Genomic DNA, 25,540 nt, shown 5'->3' on the forward strand with positions numbered 1-25,540 from the left:
TCTTCGTATGGTAGAGAGAGTGATCCCTCTTCCTCTTACAAAGCCACTGATCCCATTATGTGGGCCTCATCCACATTACCTTCTTTAACTCTGATTACCTCCCAAGACCCTATCTCCAGTTATCATCACATTACATTGGAGTTTAGGGCTTCAGCATGAATTTTGGGGGGACAGAATTCAGTCCATAGCAGGTTGAGCCTATCTTTTGTAAAACCCTTTTTAAAGAAGATTAATATTGATAACTTAAGGATTTCTGTATTTGGTTTTCTTGCCTGAGTCAGTTTTCCATGGCCAAGGAATGAGCGAATATGTGTTGGTGGCAGTAAGCTTACCAGCATAGGAACCTTAGAATTATTTGTGGAGCTGGGATAGTAAAACTTAGAGGAATTGAGCTATGGGCATGTTCTCCAGTTTTTTCCCTTAGGATTTTTATTTTAATTTTTTAGTAGTAGTTCAGAAGAGAGACCTCTGGCTAGTTAATTGGGGGCAGCCAAGGGATTGGTCAGACAGTGACTTTAGATGAAGCAATCTTATAGACTATACATACCTACATAACAGTACATTTTGCCTTTTTGGAAACATAACATATTTTCCATAATGTTCCAGGTAAAGTCTATATCAAAATTTGAACAAAGAATTCTTTGTAAGAGAAAACAATGTAAGAGTCAGAGGAAAAGAGGATTTCTTTTGGCTGTTGAAAATATTTTACCTCTTAGCTACAAGTTTTTAACTAAACACAAAATATTGCCTGAAATGTACCAAGATTTTCCTTCACTTGGAGTACTGAATGATTAATTCTGTTGATACTTTCTTTTGTGGCTCATGTGTTAGTGTTATTAGCCCATATCATTCTTTGAAACTGTCTTCAAGATCTACACACAGGGTACAGTTGCCACTTTTTTTTTCAAACCCAATTTTTGTTTAAATGGGAATGTCTTAATTTTTCATTTTTGAAAGATAGTTTTGCTGGATATAGAATTCTCTTTGTTTTTTTTTAAGCACTTTAAATATGTTATTCTACTGCTTCTAGCTGCCATGGTTTCTGATAAGAAATGGGATGCTAATCTTATTGAGAATCCCTTGTACATGATAAGTTGCTTTGCTCTTGCTGTTTTCAAGATTCTGTCTTTGTCTTTCAGCAGTTTGGTTATAATATCTCTCAGTGTAGACGTTTATGAGTTTATCCTGTTTGGAGTGTATTTGTCTTCTTTGATGTATAGATTCCTGTCTTTCATTAAATTTGGGAAGTTTTCATCCAATATTTCTTCAGATATTCTTTCTGCCCATTTCTAGTTTTTTTTGTTCTAGGACTCTTATAATGCTTAAATTGGTATGCATTTTACACTTTGTCTTCCCTGGTATATGTGGTAGCCCTTCCAAGCCATTATTTCTTCAAAGAACTTCCACCTTAGTCTCTTCCTTTTCAGTCTTTTGGTTGTGTCTGCTGCTTGCCCTGTTCTGTGCTTTGCCTGCTAGTATATGTCTTTAATCTTTTGGCAGATACCTGGAAAGCTACTCTAGCTGGAGTCAGGATGTGAATTAAAGGTCAGCCTCTGCACCAGTCCTTCAGAGAACTGCCAGACAGGTCAAAACACACAACTATAGTATTTTAGGAGCAGGGTCCAGGAACAGAAGCTTCCATCCCCACAGCTATTGCTGCTTCTCTTGGGAATGGGGCGTAGCAGACAGGCAAATAAAAATGCCTTTTTCTTCTCAAGCATTTCTCTGTTTGCTTTTTTATTCCAGAGTTTATTCTGTTAGTTTTTGCCAGCTTATGAGTTTTTAGTGGAGGGACCAGTTGTTTGAGTGCCGTGCTCCACTATTTTCTGTGATGTTACTCCTGAGTTGTAAGTTTTTATATTGACTTCAGTGTATTTTTTTGGCAGGTAAATTTGATAAATTGATTTACAGTATGTTGCTCCCTCCTTATTGTGATTTATCACTGAAACTTCACTTTTAAATTTCTGAATTATTAAACATATACATACTTGTAAAAAAGCAATTTACAAACATCTTAGGAAGTAGAGATTTTAAATTAGCTGTTGAAAGAAATTGACTAGAATGTTGGAAAAGGTGTATGATGTATTTGTGGGATGTGGAAACATTCATATTCACTAAAAACTATTTGATATAATCACTTGTGTTTGACTTTGGAAAAGATGTATTTTTCTTTAATAGTATCATACAGCTGAGAAAACCATTCCATACTTAGAGCAATAGGAGTGCTGGTTCTCTAAGATTGTATAAGTGGAGCTCTGCTTAGTGTTTTGTTGTCTGATTTTTATAGTTCAGTGGTTAAAAACTATTGTGAGCTGAGCAACGCTATTCATTTTAAAATGCTGATGAGAAAGAACTCTTTTTTTCCTCAGTCACTAGAATTTAAAAAGACAATATGGGTGGGTTAGAAGTGAGACTTAGTGTCTTTGTTTTAAGAGTATCATTTTACATTAGTAGGAAAGGACTGTTGCAAAAATAGGTCCCCTTTTGAAATTTTGTTCCTTTTAATAGTCTTACTGAAATATCCTATAAATCATTGTTAACCAAATTTAAATATTTGCCTTTAAATTATTGACAACTTGATCAAGTTCAATCTGTACTTTTTTTTTTTTTAAGTAAGAAGCACTGAATGTACACTTTGTGTTGCTGCACGTGGGCTTTCTCTAGTTGCGGTGGGCGGGGGGCTACTCTTTGTTGCGGTGCATGGGCTTCTCATTGCAATGGCTTCTCTTGTGGAGCATGGGCTCTAGGCGTGCGGGCTTCAGTAGTTGTGGCACACGGGCTCAGTAGTTGTGGCTCGGGGGCAGCTCTAGAGTGCAGGCTCAGTAATTGTGGCACATGGGCTTAGTTGCTCCGCGGCATGTGGGATCTTCTTGGACCAGGGATCGAATCTGTGTCCCCTGCATTGGCAGGCGGATTCTTAACCCCTGCACCACCAGGGAAGTCCCTGAATCCATACTCTTAAGTCAAGTTTGCAAGCATTTACCATGGGATAAAATTGATTTCATGTAACACTTGGTCAGTTGACCTTTGATTAATAAGCTAGAGCTCATGAAGAATTTTTAATTATATTTTCCTTCATTTGAATAAACAGTAAGAGGAATCTTAATTTTTGAGAGCATAAGTAAGAAATTTTATCATGATCAGGCAGTTGCAGATGAATATTTTGGAAGATTCATTTCTGGGGAAAGAAATCCATTTCTGATTTGCTTTTAATTCTGGACTAGAGGTGATTAACCTAGCAGCATACAGGATACTAAGATGTTCTTTAGTTTATGAACTTATTTGTAGTTACCAATTGTACCATATTAACTGTAATTTTTTTAAGCAGTCACTTTTTGCTTTCCAGGAAACCTTTGTGACTTTGGCATTTACCTTATTTCTGCCTAATGTTTTATAGGAATAATCCTGTGAGTTATTTTCAACCATTTAAATTCTGTAGGTGTTAAATATTCAGATTGTGGGATTATGTATGCATCTTGATTCTTATTTACATTCTGCTTTTTGAACTGTGTTGTGTATTATTTACACCTCCACCATTGTGCCTGAGGAAGAATGAAGAGAAACATAATCAGTTTCCTTATTAACAGCTTTTCTGAAGGTTTTATGTTTAAACTTGGATGGAAGGCATGGAGCTGGCTGATTCTTTGACTTAATTTTATCCTAACCTTTCTCTCATGAATGCAATGGATAAATGACTCTAATGTCTTTCTTCTCAGGTGAATTAAATTGTGACTTGTTAAAGTGTAATAATTAGGCTTGCCTACTTTATTAAGGTACCACCCTTCCTAGAAATGACTTCCTTCCCCTTACTCTCTCAAAACTGCTTCCTGCGAAAACTTGCAGTCACTATTAGGAGAAACTAACTTGTCACTTAGAAAATAGTCTTGTTCAAGGGACAGTTGAGAGCTATGCTACAATGTATGATTTAGACAAATTTCATTAATAATGTGTTGTTAATTTTAACAGATTTATAATTATATAGGAAAAAAAGATAAGGACCCAAACAAAGCTCCCTTTCGTTCCACATTAGTTTGTATACTAACACAGGGCTGATTGTTGTTGTACAAAAAATTACATGCCTGTTTTCTGTAGAAAAACCTGATTTGAACAAAAATTCTTACTCTTAAATGGTTGTTGCCCTGCTGAGGCTGACAGTGAAGAGCTGGGTCCCTGACAGAGTCAATAAAAGCCATGCTTCCCCCCTCTTTTTAAAAAGTCAGATTATATTTGTATTCCTTGACAACCACCTAATGTTAGTATTTATCCTTGTTTAAGATTTACATTTGAAGTAAAAATTCTTCAGTGGGAAAACATAAATTTCAACTTTCTCACAGAGAAAGGAGTTCTATAGCTTGTATACAAGTATTTGTTTTTAAATATTAGCAGGTTTTTCTTACTAAGAGCTTAGAAAATTACAAGCAGTTCTGATTTTTGTAACAAGCATTAAAGAGGAACTTGCTAAACAAAATAAACTATTTGTTGACTTTTGTAATTTAGAAGAATAGGAGTTAATTTGTTAACGTTTGGGTTTCGTCTCCATAGTTTATAAGCTGTGTGATGTTGGGTGAGGCACTTAATCCTTCAGTATGTCTGTAAAATAGGGATAATACTACTAGTGCTTGCCTCATTGGAGTTGCTAGTAGCTAAGTAGCTGTTAGTAGATAACTTAGTATAGGTGTGTAGCATGGTGCCTAGCAGATAGTGAGCAAGGAAGTGTCAACTGACTGCTTTTAGTATTAGCATCATCTTTGAAGAAAGATCTAACTTTTTTCTTACTTGGTAATAAATGTGTTAGTGTGAAAAATTATATAGACCTAAGATTAATTTGGGAAGAAGAGTCAAATAACTGTGTTCTTTTAATAAAAAAAATTCATTGCTTTTGAACATGGCAGGTGTTCTTTTTTTGAATCTGTAGTTGTGGTGAAGTAATGAACACAAATTTACCTGGCTTATCTTTGCATACATAATTATATAAAATGGGAAGCCTTCTAAAGACTTCTAAAGACTGTCAGATCTGTGTTTTAAGGAATACTTTTTATAAGCCTATTTTGATACTAAAATCTATCACATTTACATGGTATTAAACTTTCAGGAAATGCTAACACAGTTTGGTCTCTCTGGAGTTGTATGATATAATTTATTTTTATCCTGAACATTCTTAAACTTTATGATCTAATGTTATAAACTTGATTATATTTGCAGTGTCATATGCCTGCCTAGCACAGGAACGCACCTAGCATGTTCCTGCCCCTACAGGCTTTGTACTTTGTGCTCCTTTTGCCTAGAATCCGTCCTCCCTGATTATGGCCCAACCGTGGGGCCCTCACGCCAGTCAGGGCTCTGCAAAAGGGTCATCTGCTTTTGAGAGATGTTCTCTTTCTATCTAAATGTCACTCTCCATTCTTACCATGTTTTTTTCCTCACTATCAAGCATTATATTATCCACTCTTGTTTATTTTTTCAAATCAATTTCCCATTAGAATAAAAGTTGAGGGCAGCAGTAAACTTTGTTTACTGCTGATTCTCACTCTGGATGATATAGTACAGAACCTGGCATATTATAAGTATTAATAAATACTTTTTAAGTGAATGAATCAATGACATTGATCAAATCAAAAGTTTTATTATGTAGATGGGGAGAAAGAATTCATGAACTCAATTTTTAATAATTATTTTCTGTGAGATTTTTTAAGGTATTTATGGTCATAACAAAATAACCATTTAAATAGATGAGATTTATTCCCCTTCCCCACCCCACAAAAAAGAAAAAACAGGATTTAAATTTAGAGTACTTGGTACATAGTAGGAATTGTCAATCAGGAGGCCCAATTCAGAACACCAGCTCAGTTTATAATAGCAGTGAAACTGCACATTAAACTGCTCTGGGTTCATTTTCTTATCTTGTTTTCTTTCTAGGATCTAACCCAGTGCCTGGTACATAGTTAAGGTAGTCAGTAAATGTTGCTTAGGTGAGTGAATGAACCTATAAAATGAGTAAAATCATGAACTAGTTTCTAGTTTCCCAAAGAGCCTCCTAATGATCCTTGAACTAGAGCTTCTGGAATAAAATGGATCAAAGATGTTTGGAAAACACTCTTCTGTTGATTCTGAAACCTGAGTGCAACATCAGAATTACTTGGAGGGCTTGTAAATTGCAGTCTGTTAGGTTCACTCTCCCCACCTCCTTGTTTGCGGTAGGGCAGTGAATTTCTTAACAAGCTCTGAGGTGTTAGAGGTGATGCTGGTTCTGCTAAGACCACACTTCCACAACCCCTGCTGTATCTGTAATCCTGTTGAGGTGCCTCACGCTGGTGCATTGTAAGTTTTGAGAAGCACTATGGTAGGGGGAGCTGTTTAATTCTTAACACAGTGTTTCTAAAACTTCCTTGACCAGAGTACTCCTCCCTTGTATGTATGTGTATATATGTGTGTGTTGGTTTATCGATGATCGTCCATCTATAACACTATACACAATGCCTGTTAACATCCTTGGAACTGTTGTTCTGTGGGCCATACTTAGAAACAGAGCCAGGTCACATCTGCAGTATTTTCCACATATAAAATGATGGGTAGGTGAATTCTTAATTGTGTTAGGAGTGCAGCCTTCAGTATTGAACCCATTGCAGAGTTGGATGGTGATATGATATTCATGATCTGCATGGAAACATTTATATACATTTTTGATTCTTGCTGACATAAATTTAGAATAAATGTAGGGATGTATAGCAAGAACAATTTCATGAAAATTAAACCCAAAATGATGAAATTATTTATTTCTCAGTACCTTTTATATCTTTCAGTCGTATTTCTCTTCTGTTATAGTTGGTTTAAATCTGTCAAACCCATTTTCAGGACTTCAGGATATGGCAAAGTTAGGAAATAATTTTAGAAAACTCATGAGAGTCGAGTTTTCTCTAAATAAAGATTGTCTCAGCTAGTGTCTCCTTTTCCCTAGTTGTATTTGGAAGTTTAGGCTAATTTTGTCCCATGGTTCTGTCTACTTTGTAGTAGATTTTGTTGATTTAGCTTCTTTTTTTTTTTGGCTGCATCGGGTCTTCGTTGCTGTGTGCGGGCCTTCTCTAGTTGCTGCGAGGGGGAGGGGTTACTCTTCTTGCGGTGCACAGGCTTCTCATTGAGGTGGCTTCTCTTGTTGCGGAGCACAGGCTCTAGGCGCATGGGCTTCAGTAGTTGTGGCTCACGGGCTCTAGAGCACAGCCTCAGTAGTTGTGGTACACTGGCCTAGTTGCTCCGTGGCATATGAGATCTTCCCGGACCAGGGCTTGAACCCATGTCCCTTGCATTGTCAGACAGATTCTTAACCACTGCGCCACCAGGGAAGTCCCTAGCTTCTTTTTCTTTCTTTTTTTTTGCGGTACGCGGGCCTCTCACTGCTGTGGCCTCTCCCATTGCGGAGCAGCAGGCTCAGTGGCCATGGCTCATGGGCCTAGCTGCTCTGCGGCATGTGGGATCTTCCCGGACCGGGGCACGAACCCGTGTCCCCTGCATCGGCAAGCGGACTCTCAACCACTGCGCCACCAGGGAAGCCCCCCCTAGCTTCGTTTTTAAATATGGTTGTACCTATTCCAGTCTACTGTCTTAAAGTAATGGATGTGATAAAAGATTTGGTTAATTTATAGAAGGGAGGATATTTGTGGAAGGAGTGATGGTTACAGACTCCTTAGATGTTAAGTTTAGCAGAGAGAGTCTTCAAACTTGAACTTACTGGAGTGCTTTATGTTCCCCAAGGCTGTGGATCTTTCCATTGATGAGTCCAGCTTGACAGGAGAGACAACACCTTGTTCTAAGGTGACAGCTCCTCAGCCGGCTGCCACTAATGGAGATCTTGCATCAAGAAGTAACATTGCCTTCATGGGAACACTGGTCAGATGTGGCAAAGCAAAGGTAAATTTTCTTTCTCATTTTCAAGATAGCAGTTCCTTTGTTTTCAACCATTTCCTCAGTTCTTTTTTGGCTAGTTTTATGTGGAGCTTTTAAAAATATATGGCGAAGAAATGGCAGAATTGAACCTAATCCTTGGCAGATATTTGTGAGGCTAAGGAGAAGCCGTGTCCCTGAGTTATAATACATCCATAGTTCTGCCATTTACCAGGTAATGGATCCTGTAAAAGCATAGTCCTCAGTACCTGTTCTTTTCTTTTTTTTTGGCTTGTGGATATGTTCACCATTGGTTAAATAAAATTTCAATTTAGTTGATATGATACTGGCTATAATATTCAGACTACATATCACTCTCCTACTGATTGATTTCAAATATTTTATTTCCTGGATTTTAATATTACACAAATGTAAAAGGCATCATTCAGTAGCATTTGAGAGGGAAACTACATTAAATGTCTCTACTGAGTATAAGAAAGGTTCAAATTTCAGAAATATTAACATAGACAAAAAAATGGGCCACAGAATTGAGTCAGTAATAAGTTTAATGAGATGTTTGTTTTCAAGGATCTGTAGTAACATCAAAAGTAAATTTGCTGAGGGAACCTTGGATACGTATGTCAGACATCTTGACTGTGGGTGGCTTTGGAGAAAGGGAATGAAGGGGTTTTGTTCTTTGGTTGAGAGAGGTTGATTCCATCTGAATGTAAATATGTTTTCTTGTTTTTCCCTTTAGGGTATTGTCATTGGAACAGGAGAAAATTCTGAATTTGGAGAGGTTTTTAAAATGATGCAGGCAGAGGAAGTAAGTAACAAACTTAGTTTGTTAATGATGTTTGAGTTTCAAATCCGAAATATTTTCCATTGTAAGTAGAGGAAAAGAGAATATTGGAGGATTATTTTGTTAATTTTGGAAGTAATATTTTATTCAGAATATTACTCAGTTGTCTGTGCTTAAAATCATAAGTGGAAAGCCTGTAATTGGAAGGGTTTGAATTAACACTTTAATATTTGAAATATTCTGATGTTTATTCATTGTTCATAGGAGAAGGTTTAGCCAGTTATTTATAAGGCTTATTATTTTTAGAAATTAGCTTTATCATATTAAATTTAAAGATTACTAAATAGTATATTTGTACTTTAGAACATGTCTTCTACCAAAATTCCCAACTTCACATAATTCCAAGTATCTGGAGAAAAAAAGATTGCAAAGTGAAATAACTTGGAAGATACCCTTGTTGAAGGATATTGAAGATTAGTTCTCTCATTTAAAATATCTTCTTATATTTAAAAAATAAGTTGCATTCTACAAATATCATTTTCTTCTCAAATTATCTGGATTTCTCAGGTAGCCTGCTAAGACTCCCATATGTGATGCAGTGTGTAAAACCGTCCCAAGCTTGGGGGTGAAGGGATCGCCAGAGATCAGGGAGCCAACAGGGTAAAAAGACTTGGGTTACAAGCATCTTTGTAAGGAGAAAGAGTAGAAAAATGAGGGGCAGCTGATGATAATGAAGTCCTGGGGAAACTGCTAGGGAGAATAGATTTTTCCTCAAAGAGGCATAGAGAGCACAGACCTTTTCAAATAAACGGGTTTTTAACAGTCTAGGCCTCACAGTTTTCTCAGTGAAGGAGCTAAAACTTACCTCAAGGGAGAGTTGTGTATGTCATGGGTGTGTTAAGCACGAGCATGTGTGTGTCAAACACTTAGAGTCCCTGGCACCTAGTAAAGCTCACTAAATTTAGGTAATTGGGTAATTGTGGTGACACTCTTCTCCAATTTGTCAAGGCACCAAAAACCCCTCTGCAGAAGAGCATGGACCTCTTAGGAAAACAACTTTCCTTTTACTCCTTTGGTATAATAGGTAAGAGAACAGTGAGTATGTATATCTCCTATATTTACTTAGGTTTATTTTTTGAGTGGGAAGGGGGAGTTAGATCCATACATAGAAAAATTCCATTCATTCATTCATTTATTCAGCTACTATTACTTTTTTTAAACTATAAAACTAATCCCCAGCTGTTGTCCTTTGCTACAAAGATAAAATAGAACTCTGTAATTCCTGTAATCAAAGAGCATTTCTATAAACATTTTAGTATTTGTCTTTCTAGTCTTCAATAAAATATGATAGTATTGTGTTATGACTACTCTTCTAAAACAAATTTAAAGGTTGTATAGTATTCCATTGTGTGAATATGTGTGTGTATACATATATAAAAAGCCAGTGCTCTTTTAGACATTTGTGTAGGTTTTTAAAGTTTTAAAAAATTGTGTAAGTGATTCTTCAGTGCAGGTATCTTATTATAAACACCTCTCATTTCCTTAGGATAAATTCCTGAAAGTGAAATTATTGGGTCAAAGAGTATCTGTGTGATTTAAAAATTTTTGGCATGTTTTTAAAGGCTTTTGTTTCATATTGCCAAATAATATCCTCCATCAACAAGATAAAAGTCTCTCTTCCAGCATCCTTGCCAGCTTTTTTGTCACTAACTTAATAGGTGAAGAAAAGTCTTCTCATTATTTTATTTCAAAATTCATTATTCAAGAACAGAACACTTTGTCGTATGTATGTTAGTCCTTTTTATTTTATGAACTGCTGGTTTATTTCTTTTGTCCCTCTTCTTTTGTGGTATAAGTCTTAGATTGGTCACAGCTCTTTGTATAATTAGGATATTAATCCTTTTGTTGTTTAAGTTACAAGTATTTTTTTCTCCTGATTTTTAAATTGCTTTTGAGGGCTGTATAATAAACTTGGTAGGGAGGGGAGAGATGTGTGTAATGAAACAATCTCTTGCCTGAGATTCTTATCACCCTCCTGTTGATGATTAGTGCAGTTAAGTTTCTGTCTGTGTTCTATTCATAAAGGCTCCCCCAACCCCATATGGGAGAATGTTTTTTTGTTTATAGTTATTTAAACATCACTATACTACTTTAGTTTTTACTTTTGACACTTAATTTTTCTATTTTATTTAGAATTTATTTTAGTATAAGACTTAAGGTAGAGTTATTACTTTGTTACTCAAAAGTTAATTATCCTAGTACCATCAATTCCATAGTCCATTCTTAATTCACTGAGTTGACACAACATCTTTATCATAACATTAAACACATCAATTTTGGAGTCTTTTCTCTGTTTCTTTCTTTCTTTTTTTTTTAAAGAGAAAAGTAAAATGTTTTTTGGAAAAGCAGAGCACATGCGGAAAGATGCATGGATGAACTCTGTGAGAGAGTCCTTCTCTGTTTAATTCTTCCATATGTTATTTTAATTTTTCTTGCTAGCTTTTAAGATAACAATGCAATTTTAAGACAACATTTCTGCTGTACAGTTTCAGCGAAATAACTTCTTAAATATTAATCCTCTTGATCCATTTCTCATTATCATAAACATAAAGTAGAAGCTGGGAAGGTATTTCATTCTTTTTGTTTAAATGGTGTGTATGTTCTCATAGCTCCCTTCATTTGGTTATTGCTGTTTATTTTTTAGAATTTGTAGTGAATTTGGTAAATTGAAGGGCAATTTAACCAATTAAATCTTTCCAGTTTATATTAACATTGTATCATTAAACCACGTCAAATTTAGTGATAAAAATTTTTCAACTTTATGGTTACCTGGTTTTAAATGCATTGGACATAATTTTTCTTGTTAGGATAGTATATGGAATAGGAGAAGGATCAAGATCAAAATCAAGGGTCAGCAGACTTTTTGGTAAAGCACCAGATAGTAAATGTTTCAGCCTTTGGTTCATACGTTCTGTGTTGGAAATACTCAACTTTGCCATCAGCACAAAAGCAACCACAGACAATTTACAAACAATGGGTGTGGCTGTGTTCCAACAAACTATTTACAAAAACACGTAAGAGGGCCATAGACTGTATAGTTTGCTGGACTCTGGTATAATTCACTGGACAGATTTCTTTTATCGGGATAGTATTTGGGGTGGGATCCGGATCATTATTTTGTAGTTGCAGAAAGATGAAGAAAACCTTGTTTTCAATATCCATATTGATCTAGAATACAGTCTCGAAGTTATTTTATTAAAACTCTGATACAGTGTTTTTCCTCACAAAACCAGTGGTACATCCCTTGCGCCCCCCCTTCTTTTCAAAGATAAAGATTAAAGAAGAGAGTAAAGAATCAGCTGTTTGGTTTATGTTAATTCATTTTTAACTTTTAAACACTGTAAAGGTCGTAATTTTTAAATGTTAATTGCAGTTTTGACTGTCTTATAATGTCTTATATCATTCGTTGAGCCAAGTCCTAAGTACTCCTTGGTTTGTAGTACAAACTTAATGTGCAGTGTCTGGATATTGAGTTATGAGAAATAAAGTTCCAGGGTTTATTTTTGCGAACCTCATAGTTAAGAGAAAACCTATATGTATATGCTGCCTTCTTTTTTTCCCCCTCTTATATTGGGAACTCTCAGATATTATTACTTTAAGGGATGGGTGGCAGCAGTGGCAACAAAAGGTAAAACTGTAGGTGTGTGCATGCATACACAGTTTTAACCTTAAGCTTAATTTAATCTCACCTGCTTAATGGATTCTTGTAAAATCTTATAATTGTGATCTGATAAACTTTCCCTTTTATATCAAGGGACTTTTGCTGCCCTCAGCTTTCTGTTCTATCCCTTCTATGCCCAGGTGATTTTATATAAAAGGGAAAAATAGCTGTTTGATTCTGTTACAGGTATCATCATGTTGGTTGGCTGGTTACTAGGAAAAGATATCCTGGAAATGTTTACTATTAGTGTAAGGTAAGTTCTGATAGTTTGTTTATAATTTGAAGTCTCTTTTGCCGCTCTTATTTCTTTGTTAGTCATAGCTTATGTTCCATTATGGAGGTATTATACGAGCACATAAGGTATTATACGAGCACATAAGGTATTATACGAGCACATAACATAAGCACATAGCTTATGTTCCATTATGGAGGTATTATACGAGCACATATATTAACTCTACTTAAATAGTTCAGAATTCATATGTTGAAATGAGCTCCAGGAAAATGAAAACCTATGTATATGCAGTGGAGAAACCCCACACTACATGTCTGGTATTATCAATCCAATATTGCTTTTTTATACTTATATAGACAATTAAGGATTGCCAAACTGAAAACTAGGAGCATGAGAGAGAAAGACCACAATATAGAAATTGAATAATCCATCTCAGAGGAAAACCAAATATGCAAGAATTGATGAAAAATTAAAAATAAACAGAAAGCCTTCATATTTTCAGAGATTTGTGAAGAAACTGCATTCATGATAGACAGATTGCTGTAGAAAAGGATCACAGAACCAAAATATATTTTTTTAAGATATTAAGGTTATGATTGCTGAAATTAAAGATTCAGTTTAAAGGCTATGATATAAAGTCGAAGTGGTCTCCCCAAAAATAGAATAAAAAGTCTAAAACAGAGAATGAGATAAAAGTGACAAAGAATAATTCAGTAAATGCCATATCTAAGTAATAGAAGATTTAAAAAGAGGTAAGAAGAAATTATATAAGAAATGAAGCGAGACATGAATCTTTATAGATTGAAAGGACTCTCCAAATGCCAAGCAGGACAAAAAAAACTCCAACCCAGATACATCATTGTGAGACTAAAGAAAACAGGTCAGGTCATCTGTACAGGAAGGAAAATTAGACTGGTATCATACTTCTCATTAGCAACTACAGTTTCCACCACAGGGTCTTTTTAGGCTCTACTAAGATTTTCAACTCACGAGACTTTCTTAGGTCATACTCGGTACCTGTGTCCTGAGCACCACAGGGCAACGTCCTCTTCTGAGAGAGTTGCTACAGCAGTCCCTGTAGCAGTTCAGCTTAGGTACAAGCAGATGAGGTGACCATGTAAGGGCAGGAGCTGTCCTGGGTTAAAATACCTCATAATCCACAGGAGCCAGCATCTCTGGAAACGTACACTTTCCAGGATGCCTGCAAGAAACGTGCCCAGTTATGAGAGTCACCACACTCAGGAAACCCAAAGCTGTAGCTTCCTGTAAGATAATTATAATTCTCCCAGTCCATGGATAATTTATCGGTCAGGAGATCCTTTTATCATAGGCAGTGTTGCCTAGCAACATAGTTGCTATACTGTCGTCACTAAGGGAGCAGAGCTAGAGATTTATTTAACCAAATACAGAAGGGAAAAAGGATTTTATTAAACCTTCATCCACAGCAACATTGGATTAAATTAGAAGACAATGGGGCAGTACAATTAAAGTATGGGGGGAAATGATTTTAAATCTATAAATCTAGGTCTAGCCAAAGTATCAATTTAGGTAATTACAAATGGATAAGCAAGTAATCAAAAAATTTATCCCTTACCTATTCTTGTATGAATTCCAGCAAAACAAGGGTGAAAGAAAGGAAGATGATGTTGTGTAGGGTGTAAGAAAAAGTGGAACTCACCTAGTCCTCTAACGAAAAGAAATCCTGGATGACAGCTCTGTAATAGGCCTAGCAAGTAATAGTTCAAGTTTCAGAATAAAAACCAGTGGATTAAAAAAAAAGTCAAGTGGAGTACAAGGAATAAGTAGGATGAATAAGAAGTTAAAAGATATTTGTGATACAGTGAAGGACTATAGTTTTTCCTTGGAGGAGCAAAAATACAACTTGAAACTCTTGGCTTAAATATGTGTAAAGGAGCCTTGGGTTAAATATGAAATGAATTTAAAATGGGGCATGAATTTTATTAACCATTGGCATATTATTATCTATTGGACTCACGTTTTTGAGTATTTTTTTTTGGAGCAGTTCTGACTATTTGTGAAGATTAATACCTCATGACTTTTATTCCTACCTCAGGATCTTCCAAAGGACCAAACATTTAGGAATTTTTAAATAAAATAAAACTCATTCTATTTTGCAATAACCATATGGGTCTACTGTACATTTATATGTGCTAAAATACATGTGGGATCTTTAGTGAACTTATTTTTCCTGCGTGTTGAAACATCTTGGCTGTTTTATTCCCCTAGCAAGTATTTTAACAATTATTTCCAACTGTGCTAAAAATGAGTAAAACAATGAGAAAGCAGAAGGATAAGTAGCTTATAAGGCTACTCTAATAATAAATAAATCATTATTATTCTGTTATCCTTTAATTTTCTTATTATGTTGCCCAAAGCATTACATTATCATTTTAAAAGGTATAAGAAAAGTCTGGAGACAAAATCTTGGTAGTTTTTTTTTTTGTTTATTTTTTTGCATTCATTAAACAAAATTGAGAAATTCAGAATTTTTAATTTTTTTACCATAATGGCAAAGAAGAATTGACAGAAGAATTTTCATAATTATTAGACAAACCAGAAGATGACTGCAAAGAGACAACCACTGTAGGCTCTAATGATGAAGGTGAAATTGAATCATATAAGTGTAATCTCAACACTGAATGCTTGGATGATGGTACTCTAGATTTTCTCAAACTCCTGAATTTTAATGAGTGAACTGGGTTTTTATTTTTATTTTTTTGCCTGTGCTATATGGCTTGTGGGATCTTAGTTCCCTGACCAGGGACTGAACCCTGGCCTTTGGCAGTGAAAGCGCTGAGTCCTAACCAGTGGACTGCCAGGGAATTCCCTGAACTGTTTATTTTTAAGGATGAAAGGGGAAGGACAGGCATTCTCTTATAGTTAGTCATTCTACAGCAAGGAATTTGTCATGCAGTATTGTATTACTGAGAAGATGACTGTCCTAAAAGTTATGGACCATTAACATTTCCAGAAGTGTTGCATTTTGAAGAGACAAATGCAAAAAGAAGAACCAGAATTGATAAAGCTAAAACTTGTTAGAAATGGTTTTTGAATTTGAAATCACTGTTTTAAAAGGTGAATATGTTCCACGTTTATTCATGACAGTTGAGCAGTTGCCTTCAAAGGGCGTTGTCCATTCAGATATATATACTTTCAAATCCAGGAATATAGTTTGGGGTTAAAATTCAAATGAAAATTTCTATTGAAGTTTTTCACAATCCATTTTATTCCTCTGTAAATCATTTGTAAAATGATTTAAATGTAAAGGTCCATTGGATCTAGATTATATTGTAGAAACTGGGCAGTAGAGGGAGTTCAGGGAGCATTGTTAGAATGAAGGATAGGCATGCACCTGTCCTTATCTGTAGCAGAATCAGGAGATATGGAATGGGACAAAAGTAGAGATTTAATTTGAGGTGGTTTTTCTTTTTTAGTATTACGAAGGGAAATAGTGAAGTAATTAATTTTTTTGTTGTGATAAAATGCACATACCATAAAATTTTCCATTTTAAAGTATACAGTTCAGTGAAGTTAAATACATTCATAATGTTACCACCATCACCACCATCTAGTGTCAGAACTTTCTCATCACCCCCAAAAGAAAACCCTGGGCCCATTTTCAGTCATTCCCCATTCTTCCCTCTCCCTACCAGCTGGCGACCACTAAACTGCTTTTTGTCTCTTTGGATCTGCTTATTCTTGATATCTCATATAAGTGAAATCATGCAACATGTGTCCTGCTGCTTTCAGTTAGCATGATGTTTTCAAGGTTTTTCCATTCATAGCATGAATCAGTACTTCATTCTTTTTTATGGCTGAATAGTACTCCCTTGTATGGGCACACCACAGTTTCCCATTCATCAGTTGATGAAAATTTGGGCTCTTTCCATCTTTTGGCTATTGTGAATAATGCTGCTATGAACATTCATGTACAAGTTTTTGTCTGAACACCTGTTATTATCTATATTTATAGATGAGAAACTAAACTACAGAGGTGGAGGCATAATAGCTTGAGGTCACACAGGTGAAAATTGAAGCTGGGGGTACAAATCTAGGCACTCTGATGTCAGAACCTATATTCTTTAACCACTGTGCTTAACCTGGTAGCTAGTAGGTGTCCAATAAATGTTAATCAGTTTTCCCTCATTTTGAGACCTTTTTTGGATTTGACAACAACAATTTTACATTTTTAACCTCTGCTTTAAGTAACAGCCAATTGAAATTATTGCTATGGGTACTACTGAATTTATACTTCAATGCTATATCTTTACTGGTTACAGTTTGGCTGTAGCAGCAATTCCTGAAGGTCTTCCCATTGTGGTCACAGTGACTCTAGCCCTTGGTGTTATGAGAATGGTGAAGAAAAGGGCCATTGTGAAAAAACTACCTATTGTTGAAACTCTGGGTAAGTCTCTGGTTAGAGCATGCTTATTCATTGACATGATAGTTTACATCAACAGGGGTCTTTGGGTTTTACAGCTTTTGTCTTAGAGCAGTCCCCAGCCTTTTTGGCACCAGGGACCAGTTTCACGAAAGACAGTTTTTCCACAGACGGGGGGAGGTTGGTGGTGGTTCAGGCGGTAACGCAAGCGATGGGAAGTGATGAAGAGCAGCAGATGAAGCTTCGCTCGTTCACCCACTGCTCACCTCCTGCTGTGCGGCCCCGTTCTTAACAGGCCCTGGGCCAGTACTGGTCTGTGGCCTAGGGGTTGGGGACCCCTGTCTCAGAGGTTTACATGGTGGTGTCTGGCTTGTCGCAATGTTGACTATGGTTTTAACAACCAAAAAAGGTCATTAAAAATTCATATTACTCGGGTCGGGGAGCTTTAAATCTTTCTGCATCATGGACTGTTCTAATGCTTAAATCATGTAAAAAAAAAAAAAGTAACAAATGAAACCATAGAGTGACAGAGAAATGTTTTCTTTTGACATCTCAAGGAAGATAATTGATAATTATAGATCCTAAAATGTCATTCTTGAGTTGCATTTATTAAGAACAGTAAGCATACAGTAATTATATTGCTGTAACAATTTTATGTGTGATATGAAAATTGTGGTAACTTTATGTATGTTATGAAACTTCTTTTTATTTAGGAATTCAGAAATGTTGAATTTAACTTCTAGTTCGCATTTTAATATTGAGAAGGCAAAAATTCCTTAAAATAATGGCTGAAAAAATTATATGGGTTTATAGTATATGGGTTTATATTAAGGTAACCTTGAAACTTTCTAGAAAATGTCACTACTTTTCACTACATGAAAAGTCACTACATAAAGCTATTATCAAGTAGCTTTGTAGAAATTCAACTGGAAATAAAGAAAAAGTCAGCATTTATCAGTATCTAATTAAAACTGTTCATACCTCATGATGAAGTAAGCACAGGAGAGAAAACAACCTAAAATTATCCATGAGCTTGATTTGTACAAAATTTCATAGAAGCAGGGCAGGCTTCCAGAGTCTTTGATTTGTTTTTAATGTGAACTTGCATTTTTCCCTGACTCTTGGTGACTTGTAGTGATTTATTCTTTAGGCTGCTGTAATGTGATTTGTTCAGATAAAACTGGGACCCTGACGAAGAATGAAATGACTGTTACCCACGTATTTACTTCGGATGGCCTGCGTGCTGAGGTACTCTATAGACTTTTTTTTTTTAACAGCAGATTTCCCTTTCAGAAGTTTTGGTGTTTAGCGTTCCTAACCATTCTAGTGTCTTTAGAAGGGCTGCAAGTTAGCAGCTGAACATTTTCTGTCCCGTGTGATTCTCCCAAGTCTTGATCCCGCTCCAGTTGTGCAGTCCAGAAACATTGATCCCCCTCGACACCTCTCCGTCTGTCTCCCCTACATCCATCTATTACCAGACTCTGGATGCCTAAATGAAGATGTTTCAGTGGCTTCGCATTGTGACCAGGGTCCTGAAATGGGGCTGCTCACAGCCCTACGTGTTCTGTCGCTTGTTTCCTTCCTCAGCCTGTATCTCTCCTTTGCTCGCCATACACCAAATACATTGACTTTATGGTTCTTTCAGTGTGACAGAATTCCTCCTACTGAAGGACCTTTGCTGCTGTTGTCACTACTTAGGACAGTCTAATGCCTCTTCAACCTTTGCACCTCATTTCCAACCCATTTCTTCAGAAAAGCTTTGCTGACCACCCAGAACTCACCCTGTGTTACACCTTTTCATAGTTCCATACCTCTTAGTTCAGGTGAAATCCTCTGTCCCTCTTCCCATGTAAGTATTGGGTTGGCCAAAAAGTGCCTTTGGTTATTAAGTAAAAATAAAAGACACATTTTTCATTTTCACCAAGAACTTTATTGAACAACGTATTCACCCTTTGGCTCCACTACCTTCTGCCATTTTTCAGGCAACTTCATAATTCCATCTTCCCAAAACTTTTTATCTTTTTGAGCAAAGAACTGTCCCATGTGCCTTTTACAGTCTTCCAGGGAATTGAGATTTTTTCCATTAATATAATTTTGTAAAGACCTTAATAAATGGAAATCCGAAGGTGCAATGTCTGGTGAATATGGCAGATGAATCAGAACTTCCCAGCCAAGCTGTAACAGTTTTTGCCTGGTCATCAAAGAAACATGAGGTCTTGCATTATCCTGATGGAAGATTATGCGTTTTCTGTTGACTAATTCTGGATACTTTTCGTCAAGTGCTGCTTTCAGTTGGTCTAATTGGGAGCAGTACTTGTTGGAATTAATCGTTTGGTTTTCCGGAAGGAGCTCATGGTAGAGGACTCCCTTCCAATCCCACCATATATACAACATCACTTCCTTTGGATGAAGTGGCCTTTGGTGTGGTTGGTGGTGGTTCATTTCACTTGCCCCACAATCTCTTCCATTCCACCCTGTTGTACAGTATCCACTTTTTGTTGCCTGTCACAATTTGTTTTAAAAACGAAACATTTTCATTATAAGTAGAGAATCACCTGTGAAAATACGGTCAAGAAGATTTTTTTCGCTTAACCTGTGTGGAACCCAAACATCAAAGCAATCAACATAACCAGGCTGGTGCAAATGATTTTCAACGCTTGACTTGGATGTTTTGAGTATGTCGGCTATCTCTCGCGTGGTATAATGTTGATTGTTCTCAATTAATGTCTCGACTTGATCACTATCAACTTCAACTGGTCTACCCGACCGTGGAGCATCGTCCAGCGAAAAATCTCCAGCACGAAATTTTGCAAACCACTTTTGACACATTCGATCAGTCACAGCACCTTCTCCATACACTGCACAATTTTTTTTTTTCATTTCGGTTGCGTTTTTACCTTTCTTGAAATAATAAGGCATGATATACTGAAAATGTTGCTTTTTTCCTTCAATCTTCAGTATTAAAATGGCTACACAAAAATTCACCAATTTTAATAAGCCTTATTTTAAATGCACACTGGTATAACAGCTGTCACATACAATCTAACAAAATTGTATTGAATGAAGTTAAAGACAACTAAGTGCTCCTAGAGCCATCTTAGGGAAAAAACTGAACCTTTCGGCCAACCCAATATAATAGAGCAGGATCTCTGTTGCCCAGCACAGGGTCTGCCTCATACTAGTAAATACTTTCTGAAAGAATAAATGAATGGATGAATTAATCTACTTTAAAAATTATACACTGGCAGCCCTGAAGTGCATGTCAGTGTATGTGCACACGTTCCAATCTCTGGATTGGTATTGGACCTTGTGGGATTTCTGGCTGGAATTTTCATTAACACTATTGATGATGGGAACAGTATTTTAAAATGTATTTATAGCCAATTGTCTGAGCAAAGGAAGCATTTCACAAATTGACAGAAGTTGTACTTAAGTCTATTTAATTCCATTTTACTAGGTCTTAAAATGAGACTGTTGATATTTACGGTGTTAGATTTGGTTAAGGATACCCAGTGCTATGTTGAATGTGCCTTTTCTGGACGACTCAGAAGGGTCATTGGGGTTACATGTGCTTATATTATATGGTCCAGGTATGAAAGGTAAGATATAGGTTTCTCTTTTGTTTTAAGCCCATAATTTTATATGTCAAACATTAACTGTTTGTTAATTCCTCTAAACTGTCCTATTTTTATTGTGATATTTAACTTTTCTTTGGCTTGGTTTGTTCTAGCTGTATAGGATAAGTATCTGACTTGTCTCTGATTTTAAAAATTTGCATGTAATATATACTATGTTAAAGTAGTTTGTAAGTGCTAGGGTAAATCACTTGTCTATGAGCCTGCATATTTGCAAAAAGAATTCTACTTTTGTCTAGGTCACAGGTTTGTCATGAATGTTAGATGTGGTAATAGATTTGAATTCTTTGCAAATTGTAGTGTTACATAAATGTAATGTTATATAAATTTAAGCTCACTCTTTATATATAGAGATTTTCATGGTTTATTTATCCTTTCTATAGTATATTGTAAGTAGAGGAAATATAAAGTTATATTAATTATATTAACAATTAACGTGTTTCTATTTACAATATACTATGCATTATAATGATTAATTAGCATAATTAGTAGTTAATTATTAGTATAATTAACTGTAGGTTTACCATTGTGGTGAAAATTACTATCTATATTCTTTTATTAATGTTGTTTCAGACAAATTTAAATGCTTTTCTAGGTGTACACACTAACAGTGTCATGATGTATAAAATGAAATGAACGCAACTCATAGCTTTTGGTTTTCATAAGTATTGTCACTGTCTGCTGGTATTATTGACTCTACATTCCTTAGGTTACTGGAGTTGGCTACAATCCATTTGGGGAAGTGATTGTTGATGGTGATGTTGTTCATGGATTCTATAACCCATCTGTTAGCAGAATTGTCGAGGTAAATATTGCATTCTCTAAGAAAGTGGCTCTCTTCATAATGACTTAGGATGCAGTGATGGGTTCATAGTTTATGTGTATTTCTCTTAGGCGGGCTGTGTGTGCAATGATGCTGTAATTAGAAACAACACTCTAATGGGGAAACCAACAGAAGGAGCCTTAATTGCTCTTGCAATGAAGGTATGTGCCTGGTCTCTCTTCTTTGACATGTGAAAATATCACCCTCACAAGAGAATGTGAAGCCATAAATTTCAGTATTACTGGCTTTTAGGTGTAGAGTGAAGAAGATTCACATTATTTCATAGTTTTTATTGCCTTTTGGGAACCAATTTTATTCTTCCTGGAAATACAGAGCATAGAGGTTTTTCACTATAACTTTATATCTCCTACATGCAGCATACAAACTAATGACCAGTGACAGTTTTGTTCTTATGAAGTAATATTCTTGTCTTCCATAATATTCAGAGTGTAGTGTGAAAAGCTGTATAAATGTGTGTAATTGCTGATAAATGCCTATTTTCAAATGCGTAAGAGGCAGCATTCTTTAGTATTTCCACATGAAGGTATTAAGGCCAGCATGAGAAGTCAGCTTTACTTTTTCCAGTCTTCCATTTCCTTTCCTTCCCCTTCCTCATTATCAATTTCTTACAGTGAGTGTAGAGTTAGCGTTTGTGTTGGGGAGAAGGGGTGCTGCCCTCAGTGACCCTTTTATCTGTCCCAATTGATCTCCTCTTCTAAGTCCTACAGTTGATTAAATGAGAAACCTAAAAGTCTAACCTGGCATTCCCATAACAAAAATAAAACTACTTTTAAGAGCCGTCTTAGGAAACTTTGAGACTTATATAAAACAGGATGCCTCTAAATGAGGTTGCTTGAATTGAGATTCAATATAGAAAGGTAGGTTGTTGTAACATTTAACTTGATAAAGTAAAATTGGTATTTCTATAATATATACATTATTTCTGTTTCCTTAACAGAAAGTCTCATTCCTTTATCATTTGTTCTCCTTGTAACTAAAACAGCATAGTATAGCTTTTTAAAAGATGTCCGAAGTTAAATAACAAGTATTTATTGTGTTATATTTAACTTTCTCTCTTTGAGAAACAAAGTGTGTGAAACCGCCTCTTTATGGGTGGGGACCTCACAATTTAGGTAGGGAGTCGAGCCGTATGTAAGAAGAGTGCACATTTGGACTTGGGACATGGACTTTGAAGGGGAGGAAGGATTTAGATGGGGGTGGGGGGATAAGCTAGGGAAAGAGCAAGAATAAAAGCACAGAGAAATAAAAAAGCATGGACTGGATTATGGCTTATGAATTTGGTTAACCCGGATGAAATGAACAGTTTGAGTGGCTCCGAGAGTGGTTAAGTAGGCTGTGTAGTGGGTTACTGGAGGATTTTTGAAAGCTAGGAAGGAGAGTCTGAACATGTTTCAGTAGACAGTAAAAAGCAATAAGCCAGGTTTTTGAATAGTTTAAAGAATATTTTTGAATATTTGGTGGGAAATGCAAAGGGTAAGGAAAGAGAAGAGCTACATGGCATTGGTAGTAGTTGGCATGTCAAGGGGTGGGGCGAAAGGGAGTAGCATGGCAGCAGCTGGCAGGGTAAATTCGAATCCCAGAGAAGCGAGGAGTTGAATCTGAAGCTTCTGTTGATTATAAAGTATGTATTGGCTGGGCACCTTTATTTGTTATCCTGCTTCCTTCCAGAGTTTGAGCCAGTTGAGATTTTAATATAGTCAGTGTTAAAGTTTTGCTCTGTATGTAGTTCAATAGCATGCCCTAGACTTTATCAAACACCTAGGCTTTCATGTTGAACATGTGTGCTGCTGTTCAGAGAAATATGGGAGGTATAGATGGAACACAGCTGTTTGAAAAATAATCCAGGTATCTCTAGCCAGCCTCCCTACAAAGTTGTGACCCTTGTTTCTTTGTTAAAGGAAAAAGTAGTCACGTGTTGGTGAGAATTAACTTTCCTTTTGTGCCATGTAGATGGGTCTTGATGGACTTCAACAGGATTATATCAGAAAAGCTGAATACCCTTTTAGCTCTGAGCAGAAGTGGATGGCTGTTAAGTGTGTGCACCGAACACAGCAGGTATCCTTCCATTTATAGAAAACTTACTCTGTGTTGTTTAACTAGATTACTGTTTTTCATTTATTATCCACCTTTAGATTTAAGCAGTCATTGAGCATAACACAGACCAGCTCTGAAGTGTGTGTGATTCATAGTACACTCATCCCTGGTTGTTTTCATGTTCTCTTTGAATTTATGCATAGACATGTCAGTTTTGCTGCGTGAGCAAACAGCTCAAATGAGCTGGAGCCTGGTCTCAGTCTCCTGGAGATTGTGACATAAGCCTTTCGACATCTTTTTTGTTCTTGATGACAGGTTTCTGCTGTCTGTGTTTTTCCACTGAAGAATGTCTTGTCTTCAGGCTGAACAAAAACTACATTATTTTGTGGAAACATGGTTACCAAATGTGTATAATTCATGTTAGTTGATCCAGCTTACAAACTGACAAAACGAAATGCACTGATATTTCAAGCTACTACCTTATCTCTGGGTGCTTTAGAAATTTTTACACAGTGCAGTAAGAGTTATGTACAATAGTTATCTACAGTGTATAATCATATCACTCATAGTTGCTATTACCAGCTTGATGCTTACACTTACTTTGGCCTTAAAAATATATAGCTGTTTTTACATTTTCTTTATTAGGAATTAATAAACGGTTATGTGTTTTTACCTGTGAGCAAACATTAGAAACCAGTTACATCTCTGTAGATGGGAAGTAGTGAGAGGATTCTCCCTTGCCCATAATAAGTAGGAAACATTGGTTTTAAATTGTTCAACATTGAACTTGTGCCAGGAACTCTGATGATGAGGGGAAAAAAGATTTCTGTTTAGTCTTTAAAGGAACTTTTATAAACTTCAGGGAAGGGATACAGTTGGAAACAAAACTATAAAAATAAAATGCCTGTTACTTTAAACCTTGTAATGTAAAGCTTTCAAAAATTGCATCAGAGTTAGGTAATTTTTAGCTGATGTCCCTTGTCTATATAGTTACATAGCAAGAATATGTATATGAGTTTATTTGCAAGGTGTATTTCTTTACATTTTATATATGATCACACACTACTTCAAGATAATGTGGCTCATGTAAAGTTCGAAGATTTGACTTCAGCAATTTTGAATCTAACCTCACCAAAGTTGTACATTGACTCTTTTCAGTTGGGGGTAGGGGTAGGGAGTGGCGGGATATAAGTATAGAAAGGGTGTGATTATTCTTTCCATTTGCTGACTTGAAGAGTTTCTCTTAGAAAACAGAATCAACAGATTTAACTAACAAAACCCAAACCTGCTGACCTGACTCAGGATCTAGAAGAGGTCAGCCTGGCACAGATATGAAAAATGTACCAGTTTAAAAACAGCCCCACGGGACTTCCCTGGTGGCACAGTGGTTAAGAATCCGCCTGCTAATGCAGGGGACAGGGGTTTGAGCCCTGGTCTGGGAAGATCCGACATGCTGCGGAATAGCTAAGCCTGTGTGCCACAACTGCTGAGCCTGCATGCTGCAACTGCTGAAGCCCGCGTGCCTAGAGCCCTGCTCTGCAACGGGAAGCCACCACAACGAGAAGCTGCACACTGCAAAGAAGAGTAGCCCCTGCTCACCGCAACTAGAGAAAGCCCACGGGCAGCAATGAAGACCCAATGTAGCCAGAAACAAACAAACAAACAAAAAACAGCCCCAGGCTCAAATAGTTTGTCTTTAGAGGACTTTCATTTGAACACGACAGTCTGCATTTATCTCTGCTCTCTCCCTGGAACCTACCAAAATGACAACCAACGAATAAAAGATGAACTAAAAAAGAGGAAGTATGGGAAAGACTTAGGGGGACAGGTATCTTTGAAGGTGGGGCCTAAGGCATGTGGCTAAAAAGAGGAGAGCAGGTTAAAATTCTAATAAGGAACCAGTAGAACTCCCCCACTTACCTTTCTGTTTCTTGAGGCCAGACCAGAAATGTCATCTTGGGGACAAGAGTGGAAGGCAGAATTAAGGTTTAA

At 36.4% G+C, this 25,540-nt stretch overlaps 1 protein-coding gene across 9 annotated transcripts in view; it reads left to right on the forward strand.

Annotated features, from left to right (window-relative positions):
- The window catches only part of ATP2C1 (ATPase secretory pathway Ca2+ transporting 1), a 116,448-nt gene that overhangs the window by 66,533 nt on the left and 24,375 nt on the right, over nt 1–25,540 (forward strand). For all 9 annotated transcript variants that reach the window (XM_012538116.3, XM_049710181.1, XM_033412231.2 and 6 more), the window contains 9 exons: nt 7,747–7,902; nt 8,633–8,701; nt 9,686–9,761; nt 12,585–12,651; nt 16,935–17,059; nt 18,186–18,283; nt 21,380–21,475; nt 21,565–21,654; nt 23,465–23,569. In XM_012538116.3, the coding sequence (XP_012393570.1) occupies nt 7,747–7,902; nt 8,633–8,701; nt 9,686–9,761; nt 12,585–12,651; nt 16,935–17,059; nt 18,186–18,283; nt 21,380–21,475; nt 21,565–21,654; nt 23,465–23,569 (882 nt within the window). The remainder of the gene's footprint in view (nt 1–7,746; nt 7,903–8,632; nt 8,702–9,685; nt 9,762–12,584; nt 12,652–16,934; nt 17,060–18,185; nt 18,284–21,379; nt 21,476–21,564; nt 21,655–23,464; nt 23,570–25,540) is intronic.

The sequence above is a fragment of the Orcinus orca genome, chromosome 5, assembly GCF_937001465.1.
Source record: "Orcinus orca chromosome 5, mOrcOrc1.1, whole genome shotgun sequence".
Taxonomy (NCBI): Eukaryota; Metazoa; Chordata; class Mammalia; order Artiodactyla; family Delphinidae; genus Orcinus; species Orcinus orca.